The 20,090-nt window shown below is 36.2% G+C and overlaps 5 protein-coding genes across 18 annotated transcripts; 2 read left to right on the top strand and 3 right to left on the bottom strand.

Annotated features, from left to right (window-relative positions):
• Nucleotides 1-452: 452 nt before the first annotated feature.
• Nucleotides 453-8,816, top strand: Cert (ceramide transfer protein). Of its 3 annotated transcripts, none has more exons than XM_077400442.1 (9): nt 453-892; nt 3,309-3,828; nt 3,934-4,053; nt 4,332-4,569; nt 5,027-5,310; nt 6,843-7,010; nt 7,334-7,765; nt 7,851-7,983; nt 8,077-8,816. In XM_077400442.1, the coding sequence occupies exons 2-9, from the start codon at nt 3,550-3,552 to the stop codon at nt 8,202-8,204; spliced, it is 1,782 nt and encodes a 593-aa protein (XP_077256568.1). In that variant the 5' UTR covers nt 453-892; nt 3,309-3,549; the 3' UTR covers nt 8,205-8,816. The 3 variants fall into 3 exon arrangements, with proteins under 3 accessions (XP_077256568.1, XP_077256561.1, XP_077256573.1); XM_077400435.1 differs by having other exon boundaries at nt 3,235-3,828; XM_077400447.1 differs by having other exon boundaries at nt 453-896.
• LOC143895162 (apoptosis-inducing factor 3-like) lies at nt 1,203-3,213 on the bottom strand. 3 transcript variants are annotated; one of them, XM_077402079.1, is made up of 6 exons: nt 3,075-3,213; nt 2,873-3,002; nt 2,404-2,752; nt 2,139-2,289; nt 1,833-2,049; nt 1,203-1,681 (listed from the first exon to the last, which is right to left on the bottom strand). In XM_077402079.1, exons 4-6 carry the CDS (start codon nt 2,169-2,171, stop codon nt 1,416-1,418), a joined length of 516 nt encoding a protein of 171 aa, XP_077258205.1. In that variant the 5' UTR covers nt 2,172-2,289; nt 2,404-2,752; nt 2,873-3,002; nt 3,075-3,213; the 3' UTR covers nt 1,203-1,415. The 3 variants fall into 3 exon arrangements, with proteins under 3 accessions (XP_077258205.1, XP_077258186.1, XP_077258195.1); XM_077402060.1 differs by having other exon boundaries at nt 2,404-2,733; XM_077402069.1 differs by lacking the exon at nt 3,075-3,213 and having other exon boundaries at nt 2,404-2,733; nt 2,873-3,063.
• Nucleotides 8,490-13,906, bottom strand: Arp2 (Actin-related protein 2). 5 transcript variants are annotated; one of them, XM_077401121.1, is made up of 10 exons: nt 13,702-13,906; nt 13,450-13,621; nt 13,187-13,297; nt 12,735-12,752; nt 12,222-12,239; nt 11,581-11,660; nt 11,375-11,510; nt 10,935-11,294; nt 10,564-10,842; nt 8,490-10,482 (listed from the first exon to the last, which is right to left on the bottom strand). In XM_077401121.1, the coding sequence occupies exons 2-10, from the start codon at nt 13,495-13,497 to the stop codon at nt 10,312-10,314; spliced, it is 1,221 nt and encodes a 406-aa protein (XP_077257247.1). In that variant the 5' UTR covers nt 13,498-13,621; nt 13,702-13,906; the 3' UTR covers nt 8,490-10,311. The 5 variants fall into 5 exon arrangements, with proteins under 5 accessions (XP_077257247.1, XP_077257239.1, XP_077257264.1 ...); XM_077401113.1 differs by having other exon boundaries at nt 13,450-13,628; nt 13,702-13,905; XM_077401138.1 differs by lacking the exon at nt 12,222-12,239 and having other exon boundaries at nt 13,450-13,628; nt 13,702-13,905.
• Nucleotides 13,907-14,173: 267 nt separating this feature from the next.
• On the top strand, nt 14,174-19,950 carry Purple (6-pyruvoyl tetrahydrobiopterin synthase purple). Of its 6 annotated transcripts, none has more exons than XM_077402172.1 (4): nt 14,174-14,385; nt 18,546-18,734; nt 19,276-19,355; nt 19,644-19,950. In XM_077402172.1, the coding sequence occupies exons 2-4, from the start codon at nt 18,655-18,657 to the stop codon at nt 19,925-19,927; spliced, it is 444 nt and encodes a 147-aa protein (XP_077258298.1). In that variant the 5' UTR covers nt 14,174-14,385; nt 18,546-18,654; the 3' UTR covers nt 19,928-19,950. The 6 variants fall into 6 exon arrangements, with proteins under 6 accessions (XP_077258298.1, XP_077258265.1, XP_077258290.1 ...); XM_077402139.1 differs by having other exon boundaries at nt 14,176-14,443; XM_077402164.1 differs by lacking the exon at nt 14,174-14,385 and adding an exon at nt 14,810-14,951.
• Nucleotides 14,437-17,734, bottom strand: LOC143894400 (uncharacterized). The gene is made up of 9 exons (XM_077400600.1): nt 17,599-17,734; nt 17,382-17,443; nt 17,108-17,247; nt 16,925-17,018; nt 16,560-16,615; nt 16,191-16,480; nt 15,821-16,095; nt 15,552-15,671; nt 14,437-15,167 (listed from the first exon to the last, which is right to left on the bottom strand). The coding sequence occupies exons 1-9, from the start codon at nt 17,665-17,667 to the stop codon at nt 14,765-14,767; spliced, it is 1,509 nt and encodes a 502-aa protein (XP_077256726.1). The 5' UTR covers nt 17,668-17,734; the 3' UTR covers nt 14,437-14,764.
• Nucleotides 19,951-20,090: the final 140 nt, after the last annotated feature.

Below are 20,090 nucleotides of genomic sequence, written 5' to 3'. Positions count from 1 at the left end.
TATGTAGAACTCGAATGTGCAATGTGGGAAGTAATCACTACCACATAAGGATATTAAAGTATTTGTATAAATTATTACTAATAATAATAATAATCATATATATATATATATATATATATATATATATATATTATATATATACATATATAAAATTATATATATAAATTCAGATTCACGCAGCTTTTCTTTTGTGCTTTCTCAATTCAAAATTTTATCGCATTCGTTTTTAAAAGATTGATTTTGATCGCGCGTCCTTAGCCATAAATGATTTTTCAATTTTACTTCATTTCTACAAATATATATATTAATCTCGGTTTTACTTATTTATTTTTTTATCTTTTTATAATTCTCAGAATTAGAAAATTTTCGAGATTATAAATTGTACATACAGGCGACTAAACGCCGGTCAACTTAAAATTGGCGATTAATTCAACCGTAGAACTGTTTGACATTTTTAATTCGTTATATATAATATCGCTGATATATTATTATTACCAATTGCATTTATTCATCAGTTATTTCGCCTGTATCATCCCTGAATCGTCGCGTGCAACAAATTTTCAAATTTGGTCAACTTTCGTTGCTATCCGTCATATCCGTCGCGTTCCACAGTGCGACGGATATGACGTTTTGACGTTCGAAATGCTCATTGGATATCTTGCTTTTAGTTCTCCTCGTTGGATTTAAATATAACATAGAAACCAATCGCAACAAAGAATGAAAGAATCACTATAAACGCTTACTAAACTGCTTTCTCTGCCGAACGCGCAGTCATTACTCTCCGCGTGGCCGTGTTCACAGTGGTGTTTAGAGCATTCGGCACAATTCGGCACTGCTTGAGAGCTTGAGAGCCATAAGGATATAGGAAGAAGATTACTCTCCGCGGCGCAAGGCACGTATACATACCACGACTAAAACTATATACTACTAACTATACTATAGCGATTTGATGTCCCTCCTACCTCCTACCCGCCCCTTCACTTAAGGTGCCATTACATGGGAGCGTCCGAGCGTCGAGCGTCGAGCGTCAAACACGTGCGCATCACCTTTGCGCAGGATTCTAAACCGTACAGATTTCAGCGTCTTGACGCTATTCCTATTGCAATGGCGAGTGAGGGGGGGTTTTTTCGGTTGCATTCCTCGGGTGAGGAATTTTGGTGCCTTGTACCCTTTAGGTTTTCGTAAATTAAATAAGCAACAAATTCAACAATGACATTTAATTTTCTCTTTTCTTTTTGTGCACAATGCCGAATATACTACATGAAGTATTTCTTAACATAAGAACAGTATCATGAAATATATTACACAAGTTACGTCTAATAAGGTACATTGAGAATGTACAAAGTAAAAGTTGAGACTAATACTGTGACATAATTGTTCGAAATCGTTAAGTTATTTCGTTTGTATAAAATAACTCAAGCTTGCACGTCAATAAGAATGCTTTCTTGAAACCGGGTTGAGACATCCTTTGGCTTATTTTTCATCCAACCAAACGGATCTGTATTAATCTCCTCTTCTGTTAGTATCTTTCTCTCGTACAGCATATTTGCAAAATCTGCTGCAACTGGATCAGCATTAACACTACTAATTCCTATTACTTTGCCATCTTTAAGATAGTAAGCGAAGAATTCCAGTTTGTCCAGTGAGCCATGAATCTTTATGCTAGTAGGGTTTCCATGGCCTGAAAATGAAGCGATAAAGATTGTTTAATTGGATTGTTAAATCTTTACGAAGTGCGTAATTTATTATACTTTTGAAATACTGTGTTGTGCAAACAGAGTATTTTAAACTCGATTTTAAAAGTACAATAAATATATTATGTGCAAATTTACCTGCATATCTGTAATTTCTACCCAGTAAGTTCGTCCAGAAGAATGGCACAGTCTTCAAAGAAGTTTCTTTACCGCATATGTTTAGAGCCGCAATTTTGCCGTGATAATGAGCTAAAGAATAATGACCTATCGCAGCTAACGTGTCGTCGGATCCATATATCGGTGCATAAGCTATGTCACCTCCAGCATATACATTTTCCACACTTGTTCTTAAATGCTAGAATTCGATTAACATCCAATTATTAAAATGAAGAATGATACATAATTAGAACTGTACATAATTAGTACCGTGTCCAAATGTTATACCTTATTTACTGGTATAGCACCATCGTCCCTCATTTGAACAGAAGATTCTTTCAGCCAGTCGGTATAAAAAGTGGATCCTATTCCAACAATAGCTATATCCGCTGGTAGAATCTGGCCGTCTGTAAGTTCGACCTTAGCCACATTAAATGACCTAAAACATTTGTTACAATGGGTTAAATAAATTTGTTAATACATACTTTTACACCATTTAATGTAATATCATTGTTTTTATTTGGTAATTCGCAGGCTTATGTAATACAGGTACCTTTAAGAGCATTAGAAATTTCTGCCCACAACTCTGCAACTTTGTGTCTGCCACGGAAAGACAAAGGCAGTGTGTAATCGTATATAGGGGGTCTCTTTCTGACTTCTTCGATCAATAATTCGTCTATTATATTTTTGTTTACTGCTGTTGAGCACAATACTGAATCATCACCTGAAGGACAGCAATCATCCACCGATAGATTAATAGACTTTGTCACTTCATTGCCTATTTGTATTTGTTTCAAATAGGATTGACCAAGTGATTCTTTATTTATTAATACGATTTGTTCCTTGCCATCACATATTACTCTTGCCAAACATTCATCTCTTTCTGCAAAATCGCACACATACTGCTTATACTTACAATGTCTTTCAATACATATATATATATATATATATATATGTATGTATATATGTATATATACAATAGTTGTATATTATTGTATAATTTAATGAATTATAGGCCATACCATTTGTAGGATAAAATATTTGGGACTCAGACTCGATGGTAATACCGTGCCATTGTTGCACACATTGGTGACTCTTAATATTTTTTCTTACAATTGTTGCCGTGCACACGCCGCACGTTATATCTGATGCCTATTAACATACAATATTTTAATTACTTATCTCAACAAGAGATATGCCAAAACAGGAACATAACCTACTTACCTCGTCACTCGCCATTGCAATAGGAATAGCGTCAAGACGCTGAAATCTGTACGGTTTAGAATCCTGCGCAAAGGTGATGCGCACGTGTTTGACGCTCGACGCTCGACGCTCGGACGCTCCCATGTAATGGCACCTTTAACGCGTACGTGTATGCGTGTAGACGTGCGGTATACCAGCTACCAGCGCTTCCCCCCCTCGATTGACGTCTCCTGATAAGGGATATTTGGCGTACAGGTTATGTACGACAGTTGTCAGAGGCGATGTTTTGAGACGTTCTATCACGCCGTGACAACCCGCTGACCCCCGTCTCGCGAGTCCTCGCCCCGGACCGGAATCGTTTGTCACGCGAACCGAATCGGCCCCCACCGAGCTCGCGCAGCCCCCCTCGGAATCGCCTTCCAGGCGATGTCAGGAAGCGCTCCCCCAGCCGAGTGCTAAGTCCGTGAGATATCGCGATCGAAGAACCCGTTAAAGAATGGCCGATGAAGTGGTGGAGACACCACGGGGCCTCGGTAACGAGGACGCCGAGTGCGTCGTTGACGCCGAGATCGACGGCGGCGGCGACGACGACGACTCCGACGGGGTCATAGTTCCGGAACTTCAGGGTACACTATCCAAATGGACAAATTACATACATGGCTGGCAAACTAGATTTATTGTACTCAAAGATGGCACTTTGTCTTATTACAAATCCGAGCAGGACAGCGGGTACGGGTGTCGTGGCTCGATTAGTCTGTACAAAGCTAATATCAAGGTGAGAGGTCGAGATATGTTTTATATAAATACGTACGACAATGTAAACGTGATACGGCAGGTCAGGCCAATGAGCAGTTGCGTTATCCGTTATCCGTTTTAACAGGCACACCAGTTTGACGAATGTAGATTCGACGTGTCCGTGAACGATTGCTTGGTTTGGTATTTAAGAGCAAACAGTCCGGAGGAGAAGCAGCGATGGGTGGACGTCTTGAAGTCTTACAAGGTAATGATGTGTAATTTACTTTGGTTTACTTTCATTAATATAATTGTGTGATCAATGTAAATTACATGATTATTGTTTAATTAATATAAATTACATGATTATTTTCACAAGATGCGCTAAGATTTAATTTGCTGATCTTAAATCCTGCAATTTCCGTTATTATTTACATATATTTTTATGAGATTTGGTCAATATTTATAAATGAAAATTAGAAATTAACACCACCGAGAGTTAGATTTGCGCACCATGCTCAGCAATCTTTATTTGCCACAAAACAGTCGGAATCCGGTTATGGGAGCGAGAATAGTCTCAAACGACACGGTAGTGCCATTTCGCTCGTGTCGAATACGCAATCGACAACGAGCGCCGGTAGTCTTACTAAGCGCGGCATTAGAGGACTGAAGGAAAAGTTGGCCGAAATTGAAACCTTCAGGGACATTCTGATCAAGCAGATCGATACTCTGCAGAAGTATTTTGATAACTGTGCGGAAAATGCCAAGAATACTTCCAAAGAAGGTAATAACTTTTACCTCGTAAACAACCCTTCATATTTCTATCTCTTGTTCCAAATACTTGGAATAGATTCATGACATAAATTTATATCACAATTTTTTAATGTAACCGTAATTTATAATTTTCAAATGTAACTGTAATTTTTAATAGGCCTGTTCGTTTTAGCTGAATTTTTTGCACGGTTCATCTTTCCTCTTTTTCTTTTCGCGTTGTAGAGAAAAGGAGAAAAGATGAACTGTGCGACAAAAGTACAGTTCAAACAAAAGGCCTGTCCTTTTCAGCTGAACTTCTGCACGGTTCATCTTTTCTCTTGTTCTTTTCATGTTGGAGAGAAAAAGATGAACCGTGCAAGAAGTTCAGCTGAAAAGGACAGGCCTAAATAAACAGGCCTATTGTTACACGAAATATGTAGAAAAAGCTTTAATGTAATTAATTAATTTTATTGCGATAAATTTCACAGAAAAGAAAATTGAGACAATGTTCAATCCGGCTGAACAATCGGTGGACTTCAAAGGGGAAGCTATAACATTTAAAGCCACTAGCGAAGGGGTGTTGGCAACCTTGCAACACTGTGTCGAATTGATGGTGCAGCGGGAGGATGCATGGCGCCGTAGATGGGAGAAAGAAGTTGAGAAGAAACGGAAGTTGCAAGAACTTTATAAAGTTCTGAAAGATCAAGTTGCCATGCATCACAACGGCTCTCCGAGGCCTAGGGTCGTTATACACGGGGGTCCTGATTACGAGGTTGGTTCTCTTTATTTTTTTCATTGTCTCGTGATTTCTGTTTTAAATATGTATATTATTTTCGAAAATGAATTGCAATTTCGTACACAACCTCATTCTTTAATCAACCTCTTCCTCCTCAACTTCTTGTAAGTCGAAGTATTTAGTTTGAAGCCGAAAAAAACGCGAAATAAATAAATAAAAAATAAAATAAAAAATAAATCGTGACGTATATAGGGTGAAAGTCAGAATTGAACTCGAGATCCGCTGATTATAATTTGATCCGCTTCTATAACCACATGTTATGGAGCCACGTGTTGCCCCAAATTTTTTTGTGAAATTCTTATTTTATTTTGGGATTTTATAATTCTAAATACTTGTATTTAGAATTATAAAATCCTAAAACAAAATTCTAAATACTTGAATTCAGAATTATAAAATCCCAAAATAAAATAAGAATTTAGCAAAATAGAAAATTTGGGGTAACACGTGATCTCATAACACGTGGCTCCATAATATATGGCTATAGAAGCGGATACAAGCATTTAGAATTATTTAAATACGCGATAAGTCGTCATAATAGAATTAAAAACAAGAAAAAATTTAAGAATTAAAAAAATACTTTTGCCCAATATGGTTATAAAATAATAGCCACTGACGAGACATCTAATGATGGGATCCAACAGATTATTTATGTATCTTATCAGGATCCTAGCGATTCTAATGAGCGAACATTCCATATGATTGATTATCATTTTATGATAACTTTTACAAAATACTAAAGAGATATGAACAACTTATATGAAATTGATCAATTGTATTTCATATAGGAATGTCATTGGAAAAATATCTCGTGCTAAAGGTGTTTTTAAAGTTAATTGTTATGTATAATTATTAATTTTTGAGAAACTAACATCTTTTGTTGATATTTTAGATGATAAGAATTCATCGGAATATTTATTTTCTATATTTTTATCCGTATATAGATATATACATATGTGTACAAAGGTAAATTATTACTTTTTTCCTAAATTCTTGAATCTTTTATTATATTACAAGTACTTTTATACGAAGATAATATTTCTAGTTACTCATTTATAGAAAATTCTTTACGACATCGTGTAATTGAATTTCTCTGTAGATGACATAAGTAGCGCCTATGTGTTAGAAAGTAAGAGGAATTTCTGACTATATTTCGCAATTATGAATTAGGTCGCTACTTTGGAAATCTTTTGCCTGCTTAGTATCCTCCAGACTACTAAGGAGTACACACTTATGTATTTACTCCCCATCTAAATATCTGTGTATTATTTCAATTTTATTATTACAAAATTTAATAATAGAAAAATGAAAATAAAGATAAAGTTTTATAACGTGAGTTTTTAATTGTATATAGAATAGTGATATTTAAATGTGTATAGAATTACTTTATTTGTTCGTGTATTATATCATGTATTATATCATGTGAATTATAAATTAGGATCCACAGAGATAAATAAGCATTAAAATTATGTAACTTTTTTTCAATAACGTTTTGAAACTTTTTTTTTAAGGAAGGTCCGCACAGCGCTCTTTGCGATGAAGAATTTTACGATGCCGTCGAGACGGGTCTGGACAAAATCGAGGAGGAGAATCAATTAAGGGATCGTTTAAAACAGAAATCTGTTTCAATTTTGACGTCCCCCACCACAACAGCGTCTACGCACAGGCTATGGCCAGAGGTAATTACATCTCTTTTGCATTTCTCTGATTTTATTCTTATTGTTATTGAGAATGTACTTTCATTAATAATTATTATAAAAAAAAAAAATTAAATAAAAGTATATTAAATCGCTTTCTTTTAATGTTCTTTTTTTGTGGCAACTTGTGATAATATATATTTGTAATTTAATTTCTGTACGACAATAGTGTGTAGAATGTTAACATGAATTTTTGATCGATGATTAATTAATTTCTAAATAACAGTTATTGTTAATCACCTTTGTGGTATAATTGAACAGCTTACATCTTTTGATTATTTCCAATTCTTATTGCCAATTTGTAGATAGAGAAAATTACGATGGAGCAGCTGCATTACGCTCGGCTCGGCGTAGGCGGAGCGGGTGGCTGGCAATTATTTGCCGAAGACGGTGATATGCGAATGTACCGGCGGGAGGAGGAGGCCGACGGACTGGTCGTAGATCCTCTCAAAGCGTGTCACGTCGTCAAAGGGGTAACCGGTCATGAGGTCTGCAAGATATTCTTCAGTCCCGAATACAGGAGTGGTTGGGAAGCCACCTTGGAGGACATGGCGATCGTCGAGAACATTTCCAAGGACACACTGTTATTTCTGCAAACGCACAAACGTATTTGGCCGGCGAGCCAGCGCGACGCGTTGTTTTGGTCGCACATCCGCCGGGTGTCCGATGATCAGGATCGCGACGCACACGATCTGTGGATAGTCTGCAATCACAGTACTGAACATCCCGATCATCCGGTATGTATTATAAGTTTTATGCAGAAGTTTCTTCGTTTATTGGAACAAGTTACAGCAAGTTGCTAAGTGAAATTAATCGTTGCAGCCAAATGGAGGTAAATGCGTGAGAGTTTATCTGACGGTTTGTCTCGTATGCCAAACATTTATCGATCCCCCGAAAGACGAAGAGGAAATAAAGAGGGAGAACATTACGTGTAAAATAACGTACTGTTCAGTTGGTGAGTAATATTGATGGTCAATAATTTAATCGCCGTTTCATTCTTCTGTTTTTGTTTCTTTTTATGCGTATATATAATTGATTTGAATTTCAGTAAATCCGGGTGGATGGGCCCCGGCAGCCGTTTTACGGGCCGTTTACAAGAGGGAGTATCCAAAGTTCCTTAAGCGTTTCACGAACTTTTGTATCGATCAATGCAAGAACAAGCCGATCACATTCTGAATGTGACTGATAAGAAGAAAGAAAAAGAAAAGAACTTCAAATGTTTTCCATCCAATTCCTTATTCACTATCTCGAAGTGTCTTCACGTGATTACTGTAAAAACAAGTTTGTATCGTTACATACTGTAGGAATTGTAGAACGGCCATTACAACGTAAGTGATACCGTTTTGTATATTACCTTTTCTTTTTTTATTTGCTTAAGATAATCGACTTATAAGCTTGCGAATGCAGAAGGGGGGGGAGACGAACCGTTATGTTAAAAGCCATTTATGATATAAGTGAGTGTATAGCAATTATATACACTTGGAAAAAAAAAAACGACTTCGATGAAGCACGCGTGGCTACAGCACCGTTTACAGACTATTTTTTCTTTCTCTTCGAATAACAGCCTGTTATATTTGTCATACAGAACGCTGTCGCAAAATCCAATTGTACAAATCTTTAACGAAAATTGGATACATTTATCTCTTGTTACACATTACAATCTAATTAAACGCTGAATTGTATAATACCAGATTGTACTGTTATTTTTATTCGGACATAAAAACGTGTACATTGCTATGCGATATAAAGGTCACATGGAAAAACGTAATAAAGACTGTTGTAGATTTATTATAAAATAATCATTTCCACATCGTGCCCATTCGTCAAACCTTTCATTTCATACATTCTCGTACAAAAAGAGCACGGAAAGGTGAGCATGAAATAGGTGAAACAAATTCATTTCTGTCAATAAACGAAACATAAGAAATTATATATACAATGTACAAAATTCTCTCCCTCAAATCATATTTTAATTTATGTACTTTACGAGGTAATTTTAACAAAAAATTCAATTCATAACTTTTTAAAATATTAAATCTCGCATAATAAATGTCCGATTTATGATCTTTATGATTCTTTAAAGAGGAGCAAATATTTCTTATAGAAAGTAATAATATGACTTGGTAAAAATAGAAAATTATTGTAAAAAATTACATTTATCTGTACAATACACTTTACGAAAGAATATCCAAAAGTAAATGCATATCTTAAAACTTCTTGTGTTTTGCGTTGTGAAATAATAACTATAATATATGTATACTTATATATACAGTATAATTAATGGTAATAAATTGACTGAAATTAAAAAGATCGCAGACCTGCATGTGAGTGTGACAATAATGAGCACATAAACAAGTATGATATGAGAACCAAATTGGAATCGTTGTATTGTAAAATATTTTGCGATACACGTATAATTAAAATTTTGTTTTCATTCTATGATTCTATTCATATTGTTGCATATAATAAGAAAAAGTTGTAAATATCTCAACATTCCATATATACAAATCTAACTATTTAATTTCAAACAGTTTTTAATCAACAACAGATTAATGGCTATTTTCACTTACATTACGTATAATTCATGTTTCATAACACGTATGCATATGAAATAGGGACTTTAAATGTAAAGTCACGCACCGATCATGCTTGCGGTTTTTTCTTTACATATTACCGTAATGGAAAGGCAGATAGTGTTTCACATCGAATGAAATCGTTTTTACAATTTCAATTGTATTTACACCTTTTTTAGAGAATAGTATGACAAATACAAGGAAATAGGAATGAAGTTTTTTCATCAGGTATCACGTAAGTAACAATAAAACTTAAATCGATATGTTGAACATTTACCTGAGAGCTATAAATACACATTAAATGCAACATCGTTTTCATACCTGATTGACGAAAGTATTTCACTCGAAAACTATCCGAAATATGACGAAATCACGATTTTATTAAATTAATATTTAATGTTCACATATATTCAATATTTTACTGGAACCATGATACTCGACTGTACCTTCTTCGAAATCCTTCATCTTTTGTCGTACTTATTTGAAATTATATCACGTTTAATCAAAGAGTACAGTAGTTTACTAGAGTATCAAACAGCTAGTAAGTCTTTTAAAGTACTTCTCTTAAAGTACCTTTTTACAATTACATAACAAATCATAAAACTGCGGCGCAAGTCTAACTCTCAAGAACGTTTTTCTTTTTTTTTTTAGGTATAAAAACACTCGATTGCTCATTAAAAATTTTGTAGCCTACATTACTATGACTTTCCTTATGATTCGTAAGAGCCTAATTTCTTTAATACACTAAGACCCTTCTCTTCGTATTCCTCCCGCGTTATCCACACGGAATCACGGTCTTTCGTTATTTCCGCTAATACAGCCCCACCCATGAAAACCATGTCCTTACGCCGAGGTGAGTCTTCGATTTTTATTTTAAATTTCTATAAAAAAAAAATTTAGTACGTAGTACAGGCATCTGCAGTATACATACATGTTAGTACTATTAATTATGATACACTTACACTCAATTTAGTGATATCATTCTTTAATACTCTTTGTAGATAAAGCTGCTTCATTTCTCGTTCAAGCCTCGATGGAAGCCCCGGATACATTGTACTACCGCCGCTCAGAACGATGTGCTTGTATAGCTCGCTTCTGATATCGATATCAGCCGCTTGAATTGTGCTAAATACCAGCTCGGCTATTCCCTGCGCCTCGACATTAATCAAATGAGGCTGAAAGAGCGCTTCCGGTGCCGCAAATCTCTCACCGCCCACTTTGATCACACGCCCGTCAGGAAGCTAAAATATTCACAACGATTTGTATATATCTTAGTAAAAATTACTTAAATATTAATAAAATTACAGTATACGCATAATAATATTTTACTTACGGTATAGGATTCTACTAATACAGTGGTTTCAAGAGCCAACTTCTCTTCGGTTTCTATGTTGTAACCGATGTAACATAGTTTCTCCTTCAACATTCGTACCGTCTCAAAATCGGCCGAGTGATTGAACGCGTAGCCGCGCAGCAGCAGCAATTTAATTAGATACATCGTAATATCGCGTCCGGCTATATCTAACCGTCTGGTCAAATGTGGCAGAGCGTACTCCTCGAACACGGGGCAAATGTGCGTGACACCGTCGCCGGAATCCACAACGACGCCGCTGATCAAGCCCTGAGCGTATAACGTCAGTACTGCCTGAATCGCGATGTACGTCCCAGCGAAACCGTACTTCTCAAACATCACCTGAAATAACATCGTGCTCATTAAGGTTTTCAATTCGTATGAGTTTAACTTAACTTTTACCGGATTGTGCAACGTATTACCTCTATCATCTTTTCTCTATTCGTGATGGGATTCATCGGTGGTTCGGTTAACAGAATTTTACATTCCTTAGGATTAATATTCATCTTCTCCTTGCCGAACGTGTAGTCCCACACGTGACACATGTCTTCCCAGTTTCTATCGAGCGTTGAATGTATTGCAGTGATTTATGTCAAGCACAAGTGGCCGATGCAAGATATGTACATACCTGACAATCCCATTTTGCATTGGATAACTTATCTCTAACATGGAACGAAGTTTACTCGCTTCATCGCCAACCATTAAGTCCTGTGACAATAATATATGATTATCAAAACTCTGCGCGCATCACCTAGATATAATTATATTCATTTTACGAAGACAACATTACAATTTTGTACACAGTCAGTAAATATATCTGTGGTACAAAAATTCTAAGTATTTAAACTACACTGGCTAGCTAAATATCCAAAGTGTGTGCGATAAATCTGCTTTTATTACATATAGGAAGAAAATTAAAATAATTCCTGATATGTAAAATTTTGCTCTATCAGATTTCATAACAGATATTTAAAAAAATAAACATTTCCGATTACTTTTTGTATACCAAGAACTAGCTAATGTTTTCATAGAATGTCATGGTTCACGGTATAATCGTAATATATTACTTCTGCGAGACTCTGGTTACAGGAACTCACGTCAGGAAAGTATTTTATATCAAATCAGTTTCCAAACGTGTGTATACCTAAGTCCTTTGGAAAAAGTTTGCCGAACTACATCGTACTACTTCCACGCCTACGGTCGGAAAAAAACATTCTTCCTCGTTAAAACACTGATGTATATAGCATCAAAAAAATACAATAAACTTACAGGCATGTTAAGCACATCCTACGAGAGCAAATGTAAGCACACAAATACATTAGATAATCATAGGAAGAGTATAATATGTATGTAAGTACCCGTACAAGTATAAAAATTGTAATAAACGATATTGTTACGATAAATGTATTAGCGAAGGCAATATCTTTTTGCTTCGTCAAAGCAGACACAACATTTATGCCACTAGAGAATTTTTAAGATCTCTCGCAAAACATGGCATTCAATACAATGAATGAATTTTCTCACACGTAATGTAAAATCACTCGCTCAACGATAACGTTGCAGCTTCAAAAAATTGTTAATAAACTCGTCAAACGATTAAATATTAAATGTTCATCTTAAATTTCAAACAAATATTCTCTTTTGTTGGTTAAAACGCCACCAGTCTCTCAAACTGTTTTATTCAACATCAGTGGACAAGCACGTAGATTATTTTCAGTCGGACTTAAGCGCTTAAGGGGAGGCAGGGAGGGCACACGACGTAATAATATATAATGGACTTACACGAACGCAATATTCTTGCTGAAAATATAATTATTCTTATTAATCGTCTGAGTACTGCTAAACACGCTCAAACAATTTAAAGCTCCGAGCTCCGAAGACCACATAGACTTTATATGCAACTTAATCGATAAAAAATTAAATCCTTCACGGTTCTTTTCATTAAATTTCGAGATATACATTTCTCATCTTTCGTACGGTTCCATAAATCAATTACAGTAGAAATAGAGATTTGCCTTTCATTTATGAATACAACTGTTGTATCATTAGTTTTATATATACCGTTAACTTTTGTGACAAATTGAACATTTAACGATGAAGTATCAAATGGTGATATTTCCGTAAATCAAACATCGACTACTTAACAATAAGACACTCAAGTACGACAACAAAATCGTAATTACTGGCCCTGTGTCCTTAAGCTCGCACAAGTTCGAGGCAACGAACCTACGTACCTTCACGTCGATCTCGCCGATCTTGTTGACAGCTCTGATTATCGGTCGTCCGACTATAGACGGAAATATAAAGGCAGGGAAGTTGGCGCCGGCGTATCCGCACTTGACAAACTGCAATCAAAAACTGCATCAGTGCCGGGAGTGCGCGGACCGTCCGCCTCGACAATGATATAGCTCTAGCTCGGTTACATTCTCTCGCAATCGATGCAGCGAGACCCTCGCAGAGGCTGCATGCCTGTCGTGAGGGAAACGAGCGGCCTTACCCCGGTGCCATTGTCGCAGACGATGATCTTCCTCCCCTTGCTGTCCATCTTGACGTATTATCCCGTTCAAAAGAATATTTTATCTTTTTCACTCTCTCTTTCTCTCTCTCTCTCTTTGGCACACTTCTTTTAGACAGCCGTCATATCGCCAGTTCCATCGAGTGACTAATACCTGCGGCCTGCGGGTTTAAAGACAGGGCGTTACCGGTGCGCGACACCAAAGCGACAGACGTTGCTCTCGACCGTATTTACCGTTTCGTATCATCAGCCGGGGACTTGTGCGAGGATAGCGGAATCCAGCGCGAAAACGGGAAGGGAAGAAAAAGGGAAATTGACGTCCCCGGGCGTGGAATTTACTCGGCGCACACGAGGAACGGCGGGCGAGCAGATCCGAGATCCGAGTATTCCGAGTAAACTCAAACCGAGACCGAGAGCCTCCATCGTTGGGGGAGACATGGAAAAAGGCCTCCCCTCATGAACGGACAAACGCGCGAGCGGCAAGCGGAATCCGCCAATCGTTTAGAGGTCACGCGCGAACTCCGGAAACTTCGAAATGTAGAGCCAGTCGTTTTGGAGCTCTTGACCGCGCGCGCGCGCGCGCGATTGGTCGACACGAGCCTGTCGCTTATTATCCCGAGCCAATGGCGCGCGAGTTGCGCTATAAATTGCATCGTGCGCGAACGGCTTTAGGTCCATTTACATCGGAGATGATCGGAGACATAAAAATATATAGGAATATTTTTAAATTTATATACCTTAATATTTCATACTTATTACAGAATTATTTCTATGTTTATATATCCTAATATATATTTAATTATTTATTCTAATATGCTCCAAATTGTGCGCAGGGCCTAAAGTTTTCGAATTTCCATGGCACAGATTAGGTTAGGGTTCAAGGCGCTTCCAGGCAAGCTGAGGTTGACAGTTCGACAGGTTCGATGTTTTTATAAGTGTTTCCGAATGTCGCGAAGGATTGGAAATCCGTGTGAGGGTAAGAGAAACATTTTTCTGTAACGCGCGTGAGCTATCAAACGTGAAATTAGAGCGCGAACGACGGCGTATACAATAATTACGACGTGCCTCTAACCAATGATCGAATGACGCATATTTTCTTAATTCTTTCGCAACAGTTGATCGCAGAAATGTCCACAAGATTACTTAATCATAAACCTTTATTTTGGCAAATCGACTGGTGAACGACAGAGTTCGTCTTTTCGTATAAAATCGCAATTTAAAAATCCATTTACACACCTTGCGCGTCTGGTCGGTTGTCTTTTCGCAGCCTCATCATTGAACGTCATCGTTGAAATTTCTAGTAGGTGACGATTCCAATTTGCTTGCTCACGGAAAACTGGCGATATACATCACTCGGCTCGGACGCGTTGTAATCCTCGCTCAGGGACTTGACGTTTTCGAACGACAACAGATTTATCACGCCCGGAGGTATCCCGGATGTCGAAAACATGTCGCAATACGGCGCCAGATCGCACGACTGTTTGGTACATATCACGATGACGGAATTGCCGATGATCAAGCTCTGCGCCAATTTGCGAAACAGATCCGTTTCATTCTGCTCCATGAGCGTGATAACGCCCTTCGGCTTGCGGATTCTTATGATCGTCACCCACAGCGGCGGATATTGAGGAATCAATGAATCTTTGTACAGACGTGGGAACGTTGTCCATTTGTGTACTATTTTTGACAATTCGACTTTACTGAAAAGAGAGAAGAGATCAAATTTGTACCGAGTATTACCGAGAGATACGTCAACTTCATTCATGGTACCTAGATAGCCAAATCTGGTCGAGAAAAGATTTTGAAAGTGTTTGCTGCAAATTTTTGTCAACGGAATGCCAGCAGAATAATGTACCAGAACTTGCCAACGGAATATAATCGCAGAAACTGAGCGGAATCTGCCGTTTTGTAACTATTTAAATGTTTATAAAGTAACAAAATCTCCGTTTGATTTCTGTCAATGCTCTATTATCAGATTATATCGGCAGGCTGTGCTGGCGAAACACAAGTTTGACGCACAGGTGACACCGGATTTGTGTTGCAATATCTGAGTAAATCTGCTGCCAATCCGTTGTCCTACATACCCATTGTATTTCAATGCGGACGAGAACTTGGATAACACTTTCATTCTGGATTCAGTGGACCACTTACTCCAGGTTTCGAACCCTTTCCTAGCTGATACAACGCATCTGCCAATGTCGTCGCTAGAATAATATTATAAATAAGAAATCTATTACGGATATATATATATATATATATATATATATATAATTGTTATTGAAATTCGTTGTTAACGTTCGGAAGTTCAAGATTTATCGACGGTCAAAATTAGACGAGTCGTGTGAATTTGTACCTTGTTGCCTTCGCCGTGAGTACGTCCTTATTTGGCCAATACGTGCCTTCCACAGGCGTTTGCCATGTACCGTCATAAAACAGAAGACTGTGACGGTTTTTAGGTACATCAGGGTATTCCTTGCCCGGTTTATATATTGGCTTTATCGTGTTTATTATATGTTGATTTTCATCTAACTCGAGATGTCTGTGCAGCGAAACTTTGAATATTTCTACGTGAGGCATCGTCGTCATACTTTCATAGAAATCTAACGTATCGATGAGTACAATATTTCTCTATTAAAAAAAAAAAAAAAAAAAAAAGAAGATATCGTTAATAGCGTTCGAAACAATTTGATGATACTGTGCTGTACAATTTAAATGAAACGTACATCTAAGGATGTTGCTAAATTTCTTGCAGCCGTCATATCTTCGGACCAAATGGACGTTACGTTTACTTTATAAAATGTAGGAGGTGTAAGTAACTCTTGCTTAGATTTAAATATACGAATGGCACTACTGAGACTCGTGAAATATTTATTTCTAAGGAATAAAAAATTGCTTCTTATCGATTGCGGTACCCATATTTTACTTAAATATTGATAGTTTTCAGATATCTTTAAATTGTAAATAACTGCATATAAATCCGCATCTTCTAGGAGTATTATTTCAATGATCAGATCTAAAATATTGAAAATCTTGATTAGAGAGAGACAAAAATGTATTTTTGAATTATATTGTAAATATGTTTCTTCTCTTACGTGAAAGTAGGTTTTTATACTCTCCGTATAGATTATTATCTGCCGATGATTTTTTGCTAAAATAGAAAAATAATATATCGATATATTTCGAAACTCTTTGCGCGTTGGATACATTTTTAATTCAAAAATTAATTCAATTTTCCGAATGACGTGTAAAAAGCATAGAGCAAAAAAGAAATTGCTGATAATTCATTTAATTCTTTTTCGAATTTTTTTAAGAACAATATATACAAAGACTTTCGAAAAGCTTCGTCCGAACACAGACATGTATAATAATATTAATTTCAACACAAAAATAATATATTGACCGATTAATATATTTAATGAGTAATAACGGGATACGAATTTGAATTAGATATAGTTACATGAGGCAAGTTTCAAGAAAATGTTGAATCTCCGGCTTTGCACAATAACTAAGAAGCGTCAACATTGTCGTCCAAACTTCTTGCTTATTTTTCTCTAAAAAAAAATCTATTAGTTATAAACAAGATAAATGTTAAGAAGTGAGTAATAATGAGATGTCTTTACAATTGCAGGTGCAATATTACCAGAAGTGAAGTCATGAGACTTAACCATTGTCGGATAAGCATATAAAAAGTGTATAATATATCGAGGTACATCTCTGTGATTACAGACAGATTGGAAAAGAGCGAGGTTCTCCTTCATCCAGTCAATCGTGTCTGCGCATCTACGAATTTCAAAAAAGCAAATATGAAAAATAACAGAAGCAAAGATAAATTTTATTTAGCTGTGACTGATTTTAGCTGTGACTTTCGTCGCGTCGTTCGCATTTAGACTTAAATGTTCGTTTGGTATTTTTACCTATCCAAAAAATTGTCACCCTCCAATTTCATATTTCTGGTTAAAGCGGATACTGACGCTTCCTGAAAATGGATGTAAAGGAACAGCATTACTCATTTCAACGAATATGATCGGATCGTTTTAAATGCCAAAACCTTAGATTAGATTCTCTATTTTTAATGGTAAATTTCGCAATCAATTTGACAATCTGTTTTCGTGCGTGGATCTAAATACTCACAGATTTGTTACTCCTTGGTTTGACATAATCTAGATTGGTATAATATCTTTCTATAATATCACTGTCCATGTTTCCAATAGGAAAATCTACTAGAACAACTGATTAAAAAGATATGCGTGTCTTTACGATCGATTTGCGCAGCGATTGTGGCAAAAATAGACGAAGAAGACGACTCCACGTGCTCGCGGAAGAAAGATATTTGCTTTCGAAATGGGACGTTGAGTCCACGTTCAAACAACTATTTGTAAATACCTTTCGACCGATAATAATCAAGACGAAAAAGCGACGTAAATAACACTTTTTCATCGCGGTTTCGCTTCTCGATATCGTAAGTAATGTCGATATGATATCGGTATTACGAAAACTTTGGTTGTTTGTTAAAATGATTTAATATGAATATTACGAGTTTTACATTTAACATATGACGCTTAATGTCGGCATAATTAGTCATTTCTAGCATTCTGTGATTTTGTAAAAAATTTTCTTTTAATTTTTCAAGTTATATATGATATATAAATAGTGTATTTTAATTTTCTTTAATTAATGGTTTTTTAATTTTTAGTTTACAATAATTACACACACACACCCATATGTATATGTATATGTGTAATTCTTGTGAACAACTGAAAAAATTATTTTGTATATTATATATACATATATATAAAATACATATATATACACGATATTTAAATATGAAGTGATAAATTCTGCTTGGTTTACGCAGTCAATCTGCTATCATATTCTGCTGAGCAGGTTTTATGTTTTCACTGGCATCTTGCCGACAAAATTTGCAGCAGACGCTGCGTAAAATCTATTTTTCACAGGAGTTTGGCTATCTGAAATAGATTTTTAATTTATTATTATACTGTGGTTTTTATTGGATAATTATGGACGATTATCCACAGAGATTTCTGACTACTCTAATGTCCAACCTCGTCGATTTCCAGCTGTTGCGGCGAGCCTTGATTAATCCACCGCGCATCCGGGAGGGGAACGTCTTTGTTTCATCGCCTACGACATATCCCCGAGCTCCATGTTCGCGCATTCCCGTTGAGAATGGATCCATTTGGCAACAGAAGGCCGATCGCTTACTTGACGCGGAAGGCGCAGATATCCTGTTGCCATCGCCTGAACAGGTACGAAGCCGGTGAATAGAACGGATCTTCGATTTAACGGACATTTATAGATCTCACGATCAGTACAAAGAGTCATCCTCGAGGAGAGAGAATGCTCGACGGAGCACGTCATTTGCGAACATTCGATTTCTCAGATACCTTACAATGTTCTAATTACAAATCTTAAAATCAAGTAGCTGTTCGCTTGAAGACTTTAACAAAGCTGCTTCTCGAAAAGAATTCTTTGCTTTTAGTCGCTTAGAAACTCTCTAATTAAGAGTTAATCGATTCTCGAACTTCAACTTTACATTCTAGTTAATTTTTTTAAAGAATGAGAGATATTTTTTGATTTCTGTCCTTCACGTCTATTATTAAGAGTTAAAAATTGATTTTATATAGAAAAAAATATAAAAGTATATAATAAATGTTTATGTAATATATATACGTGTTATGTAGAGATATATTAAGTTGTTTCTTAGGGAAAAAAAATTGATTCTCCGAATTGATCGAAGAATTCGTGGAAGATGATTCAAAGCATCGATCTAAAGAATTTTAATTTTAGCCTGTCCCTAAGTGACGAAGAGAATAAGCGCGTGTTCGGAAAATGCAACAACGAGCATGGCCATGGCCACAATTATACCGGTAATTTGCATCATTATCTTACATACTAGTACGCACAAAGTGTCTGAAAAAAATAGAGTGGTTTTTTGTTGAATGTATTCTTCTCTTTTCCTAGCGAAAACTCAAAATGCTGTCTAATTTAGAATTGTTCAGCACATAAATTTTTGAAAGAAATTGTAAGGAAAACATTGATGTTCTTATTAAAAGATTGAACGCCATTGTTTTTAATTATTTTCAACTTTTAAATTTTCAATATTAAATTTCTTGTTGATTAGACAAAATCAAGCTAGGATTAATTCACTTTTACAGTGGAAGTAACCGTCCGTGGACCCGTCGATTCATCCACAGGAATGGTTATGAACTTGGAGGACCTGAAAGACTGTATGCAGAAGGTGCTGATGGATCAGATGGATCATAAAAATATAGACAAGCAAGTAGATTACTTCAGGGACACTGTCTCAACAACCGAGAACGTCGCTTTTTATATTTTCGAGGAGCTGAAGACGCACATGTCCAACCCCGAATTGCTGTATGAAGTTAAGGTCCACGAAACTGATAAGAATGTCATGTGTTTTAGAGGGGAATACGATTAAACTATATCTCCTTAATCAGACCATTTAATTGTACAGATTTATTTATCTTTGATATCTGTTTGGTATTTTTTATTACATTTATATAATACAAAATTATACGATTGTATATTAATTACGTTAAAATAATCGAAAATAATATGTAAATTACGCGCTTATACAAGTA

This window comes from Temnothorax americanus, unplaced genomic scaffold (assembly GCF_048541705.1).
Source record: "Temnothorax americanus isolate GAGA-0224 unplaced genomic scaffold, ASM4854170v1 Scaffold1, whole genome shotgun sequence".
NCBI classification, from domain to species: Eukaryota; Metazoa; Arthropoda; class Insecta; order Hymenoptera; family Formicidae; genus Temnothorax; species Temnothorax americanus.
The sequence above is the reverse complement of the archived record's forward strand: the minus strand, read 5'-3'. Positions and strand labels throughout refer to the sequence as shown.

What these genes read in the sequence shown, in the direction of transcription:
- Purple (XM_077402172.1), top strand. Translation starts at nt 18,655, where the DNA reads ATGGATCCATTTGGCAACAGAAGGCCGATCGCTTACTTGACGCGGAAG. An exon ending in TGTTGCCATCGCCTGAACAG is followed by an intron (nt 18,735 to 19,275) that starts GTACGAAGCCGG and finishes TTTTAATTTTAG; the next exon opens with CCTGTCCCTAAGTGACGAAG. An exon ending in CCATGGCCACAATTATACCG is followed by an intron (nt 19,356 to 19,643) that starts GTAATTTGCATC and finishes TCACTTTTACAG; the next exon opens with TGGAAGTAACCGTCCGTGGA.
- LOC143895162 (XM_077402079.1), bottom strand. Translation starts at nt 2,171, where the DNA reads ATGAGGGACGATGGTGCTATACCAGTAAATAAG. An exon ending in GTGCTATACCAGTAAATAAG is followed by an intron (nt 2,050 to 2,138) that starts GTATAACATTTG and finishes ATCGAATTCTAG; the next exon opens with CATTTAAGAACAAGTGTGGA. An exon ending in TAGAAATTACAGATATGCAG is followed by an intron (nt 1,682 to 1,832) that starts GTAAATTTGCAC and finishes CTTCATTTTCAG; the next exon opens with GCCATGGAAACCCTACTAGC.
- LOC143894400 (XM_077400600.1), bottom strand. Translation starts at nt 17,667, where the DNA reads ATGGACAGTGATATTATAGAAAGATATTATACCAATCTAGATTATGTC. An exon ending in GTCTCATGACTTCACTTCTG is followed by an intron (nt 17,019 to 17,107) that starts GTAATATTGCAC and finishes ATTTTTTTTTAG; the next exon opens with AGAAAAATAAGCAAGAAGTT. An exon ending in TTTCTTGAAACTTGCCTCAT is followed by an intron (nt 16,616 to 16,924) that starts GTAACTATATCT and finishes TTTCTATTTTAG; the next exon opens with CAAAAAATCATCGGCAGATA.
- Cert (XM_077400442.1), top strand. Translation starts at nt 3,550, where the DNA reads ATGGCCGATGAAGTGGTGGAGACACCACGGGGCCTCGGTAACGAGGAC. An exon ending in ACGGGGGTCCTGATTACGAG is followed by an intron (nt 5,311 to 6,842) that starts GTTGGTTCTCTT and finishes TTTTTTTTTAAG; the next exon opens with GAAGGTCCGCACAGCGCTCT. An exon ending in AATAACGTACTGTTCAGTTG is followed by an intron (nt 7,984 to 8,076) that starts GTGAGTAATATT and finishes TTTGAATTTCAG; the next exon opens with TAAATCCGGGTGGATGGGCC.
- Arp2 (XM_077401121.1), bottom strand. Translation starts at nt 13,497, where the DNA reads ATGGACAGCAAGGGGAGGAAGATCATCGTCTGCGACAATGGCACCGGG. An exon ending in TCTGCGACAATGGCACCGGG is followed by an intron (nt 13,298 to 13,449) that starts GTAAGGCCGCTC and finishes TTTTGATTGCAG; the next exon opens with TTTGTCAAGTGCGGATACGC. An exon ending in TATTAGTAGAATCCTATACC is followed by an intron (nt 10,843 to 10,934) that starts GTAAGTAAAATA and finishes TGAATATTTTAG; the next exon opens with CTTCCTGACGGGCGTGTGAT.